At 44.7% G+C, this 4369-nt stretch overlaps 1 protein-coding gene across 1 annotated transcript; it reads right to left on the reverse strand.

The window, feature by feature from the left end:
• Positions 1 to 286: 286 nt before the first annotated feature.
• On the reverse strand, positions 287 to 1231 carry LOC100347119 (olfactory receptor 52K1). Its single transcript, XM_002708734.4, has one exon. It carries the CDS (start codon positions 1229 to 1231, stop codon positions 287 to 289), a length of 945 nt encoding a protein of 314 aa, XP_002708780.3.
• Between the last annotated feature and the right edge of the window lie 3138 nt (positions 1232 to 4369).

Raw genomic sequence — 4369 nt, forward strand, 5'->3', positions numbered from 1 at the left:
ATTCTTAGTTTTTAACTTACATAACAATATCACTTTGGGAGGTTCTTTGATTCATATGATTCTATGAAAATGGGAAGATTAAACCTCTTCTCCTGAACCTGATGGCTCACAACTGCTCTGATCTAACAAGTAAACCTGAGAAATGGGAACTCCTATTTCTTGAAATGCTGAAGAGTTGTGGGGAGCTGGGGAGAGGGGGATGGAAAGTTTGCTAGGAAAATGGTTTTTTCCTACTCCAGACCAACGTCTCCCCAGTCCTGGGTCAGTGAGTGAAAAAAGTAACCCCTTACACATCCTTCCTCTGGAATAGTCTGAGCACATGATTACGAATCTGCTTAGTCTTGACACCATAGATAATGGGGTTGATCATGGGTGGGAAGAGAAGATAAAAAACAGCAAGAAGTATGTGGACGTGGGGGGCAGCCTGGCGAGCCACACGGTGCATGACTGAAGAGATGAGCACGGGTGTATAGGTGGACAGGATGGCACCTATGTGAGACACACAGGTCCCAAATGCCTTGTAGCGGGCCTCCTGGGAGGCAAGCTGCAGAACTGCCCGAAGAATAAAAATGTAAGACAGGATGACAAACAGCAGGTCCAACACCACAATAATCAGGGCCACAGCAATGCCATAGATATTGTTGAAGTGGGTATCCCCACACGCCAGCCTTACCACAGCCATGTGTTCACAGTAGCAGTGGGCAATAGCTGTGCCTCGACAGTAGTGGAAGTGTCTGAACAGAAAAGGGGGTGGAGTCGTTAATGCAACAGCCCGGACTATGGTGGCCATGCCAATCTTGGTGATAAGTGGCCTAGTCAGGATTGTGGTGTAATATAGCGGCTTGCAGATGGCCACATAGCGGTCAAAGGCCATGGCCAATAGCACCGCTGACTCCATGATAGAGAAGGAATGCAGAAAGAACATCTGGACCAGGCAGGCATAAAAGTTGATTTCTTGATCTCTGAACCAAAAAATAGCCAGCATTTTGGGCAATGTTGTAGTTGAGAGGACCAGATCAATGCTTGCCAGCATGGCCAGAAAGAGGTACATGGGTTCATGAAGGGCTGCATCAACCCGAATAATAAAGAGAAGGGTGCAATTGCCCAGAAGTGCCAGAGTGTAGGCAAAGCAGAAAGGAATGGAGATCCAGATGTGTAGGTGCTCCAAACCAGGAATTCCAATTAACAAGAAGGCAGCTGGATGGGTTGAGGTGATATTGGTGGCTGACATGGCTCCTGGAAAACCGCCTTGATTTCTTTGTACCAGACCCCTCAATCTTCTCTATGTACTTTGTCATTTATGGTCATGGAGATGTAGCCATTCTTGTTGTTATTAGACTTTAAACAAAACAAGCTAGTAGTCTTCATAGACACGTGAAATTGAAATCCATGTTTCTTAACACCAAAGAATTTTGAATTTTGGTAGTGAGACAGAATATTAAATATCCATAGAACTTACAACATGACAATTTTCATATAGGAATGGAGAATAGTGTTTTCCGTGTTCTTGATGACATCGGGAGCACCTTTTTTTAAAAAAAAAATTTAAGTCAGTTCACTTAGTACATGTCATCCTTCCTTCTACTCGAGCTCAACTCCAAACACAAATTCTATTGTTCCTATTAAATATCACATCTGAGTACACATTTCTAATGCCCCAATTACAGAATCCTTATACTCTCTCTAGGACTAGTCTAATACAATTCCCACAAATCGCATATGGTATGGCTATTTAAGATAGAACACAATTCTCTGGTCACAAGAAATACTTCTTGTACAATCCCATCAAGGTGGCATGTACCAATGCCATCCCACTACTCCAAGTAATCAATTTCAGTTCACAATTGATCACACTGATAGGTCTAAGAGTCAAAGGGATACACAAACAAGACTAGTGTCTGCTAATACTAACTGATGGAATCAAAAAGGAAGAGAACAATCCATCATGGGAAGCGGGATTCACAGCAGACTCATAGAATGGCAGATGTCCTAAACAGCACTCTGGCCTCAGAATCGGCCCTTAAGGCATTCGGATATGGCTGAAGAGCCCATGAGGAGAGTATTTTATGCATGGAAAGCCAAGACACTCTGGTGGCGGGGGAGGGGGGGACCTAAATGAAAGATCTCTGTGAGTGAGATCCCAGTGGAAAGAACGGGCCATCAAAGAAGGAGGTACCTTTCTCTGAGGGGAGGAGAGAACTTCCACTTTGACTATGACCCTGTCTAAATAAGTTTGAAGTTGACGAACTCAAGGCTTCCATAGCCTTGGCAACTCATGATTAGAGCCTAGGGAGATTACTGATGCCATAAACAAGAGTGTCAAATTGTTAAGTCAACAACAGGAGTCACTGTGTACTTACTCCTCATGTGGGATCTGTCCTTAATGTGTTGTCCAATGTGAAGTAATGCTATAACTAGTACTGAAACAGTATTTTACACTTTGTGTTTCTGTGTGCGTGCAAACTGATGAAATCTTTACTTTATAGACAGAAGATCGATTTAGTATGTATTAAGATAATTGAAAATGAATCTTGATGTGAATGGAATGGGAGAGGGAGCGGGAGATGGGAGGGTTGCGAGTGGGAGGGAAATTAGGGGGGGAAAGCCATTGTAATCCATAAACTGTACTTTGGAAATTTATATTTACTAAATTAAAAAAAAAGGAAGTGGAGCAGCCGGGTCTCCAAAGGCTTCCATATAGGATGCCAGCACTCTAGGCAACAGCTTTTTCTGCTACCCCATAGCACACAGCCCCGCTTCCTTCTTTTTGATCTGCAATAGCCAGCTAGTAAGTTTAGGTCTGCTGAGCTAGAAGTCACAAGCCCACATGAAATCTTATCCTCCTACATGTCAATCAAAACACCCCCTTTCCTAGGATGCATCTGCTTCATCCAGGACCTAAAGGGTGGATGCCATGAAAATATGGACAATGAGCTCCATATACAGGTGCCATATAATCCCCAGGTGGCTTCACACCTGGAGAAGGCACTGCCCCATCTCATAAAAATTGTTACTACTTTTTATATTTTATACATGTCTGCACTTAGAATGCTTCTCAAAGTGCAAGGCAAGAGTCTGGAGTGAAAATCAGTCCACCCGTTCTCACGTCACTTTCTCCCTCTCTCCTGCTTCCTGCTCTCCCTCCCTTTCTTTCCTCATGTTAGGTAGCAAGGTACACATTAGCGTGTGTGTGTGTGAGCACACACTAGCTTTTGTGTGTGTAGAACCAAAATGGGAGTTTCTGTGTATTTGAATGAGGGTGTGAGAGGCCAGAGCCACGCCATGAGAGGGTTCTCAGGAGACAAAACTGACTAGGCCCAGGATGCGCCTGGTGTGAGAAGATGAAACCTGACACCGGGCAGTCCTTGGCCTGGTCCACAGGACCGGGTGGAGGCAACCAATAAGGTGAGCCATCCTTGGTACTGCAGGGCCAGGGGAAGGAAGGAATGCGGACTTAATACTTGTTTGCCTGGGAACTATTAAAAACCCCAAGAACAAAGAGAAGGGGGTCTTGGTCTCCCAGCATGCTAGACCTACAAATAAACTCCCTTTGTTCTTTGCAAAAAAAAAAAAAATACTTCTCAAGTGTCTGACAATAACATGACCAGTGGCTCCCATTTTTGGACCATTCAGATAAGAATATTGACAACATTGGAGAGCATTGTTCTAAAATGTATCTTTCAGGTCCTTTTTTTTTTTTTTTTTTTTTTTTTTTTTTTTTTTTTTTTTTGGGACAGGCAGAGTGGACAGTGAGAGAGAGAGACAGAGAGAAAGGTCTTCCTTTGCCGTTGGTTCACCCTCCAATGGCCGCCACGGCCGGTGCACTGCGGCCGGCGCACCGCGCTGATCCAATGGCAGGAGCCAGGAGCCAGGTGCTTTTCCTGGTCTCCCATGGGGTGCAGGGCACAAGCACCTGGGCCATCCTGGCCACAGCAGAGAGCTGGCCTGGAAGAGGGGCAACCGGCACAGAATCCGGCGCCCCGACCGGGACTAGAACCCGGTGTGCCGGCGCCGCTAGGCGGAGGATTAGCCTAGTGAGCTGCGGCGCCGGCCTCTTTCAGGTCCTTCTAACACTCACAAATCCTCTAACTACAGGCCTGGTTCCCACTCATTGAGAAAACAAACTTTTGATTCTCCATCAAAATTCATGTGAATTCCCTATTCAAGTGGCTCACAGAAGAATATCTAGAAATGTCTATATTCAGTCTCAGCTGCTTCAAGTATCAAGGTTTTTGTAACATTCCAATTGGTATTCCTTTCTCATTACTCCCCTTAAATGATTTTTTTGAACCAATGATGTCATTGTAACTTCATGGAATTCAGCCTCTCCTTAACATTTCTCATAAATTGATCACATAGTCCTGAAACT

Source organism: Oryctolagus cuniculus, chromosome 1, assembly GCF_051225735.1.
Source record: "Oryctolagus cuniculus isolate XC-2025 breed Fujian yellow rabbit chromosome 1, ASM5122573v1, whole genome shotgun sequence".
Taxonomy (NCBI): domain Eukaryota; kingdom Metazoa; phylum Chordata; class Mammalia; order Lagomorpha; family Leporidae; genus Oryctolagus; species Oryctolagus cuniculus.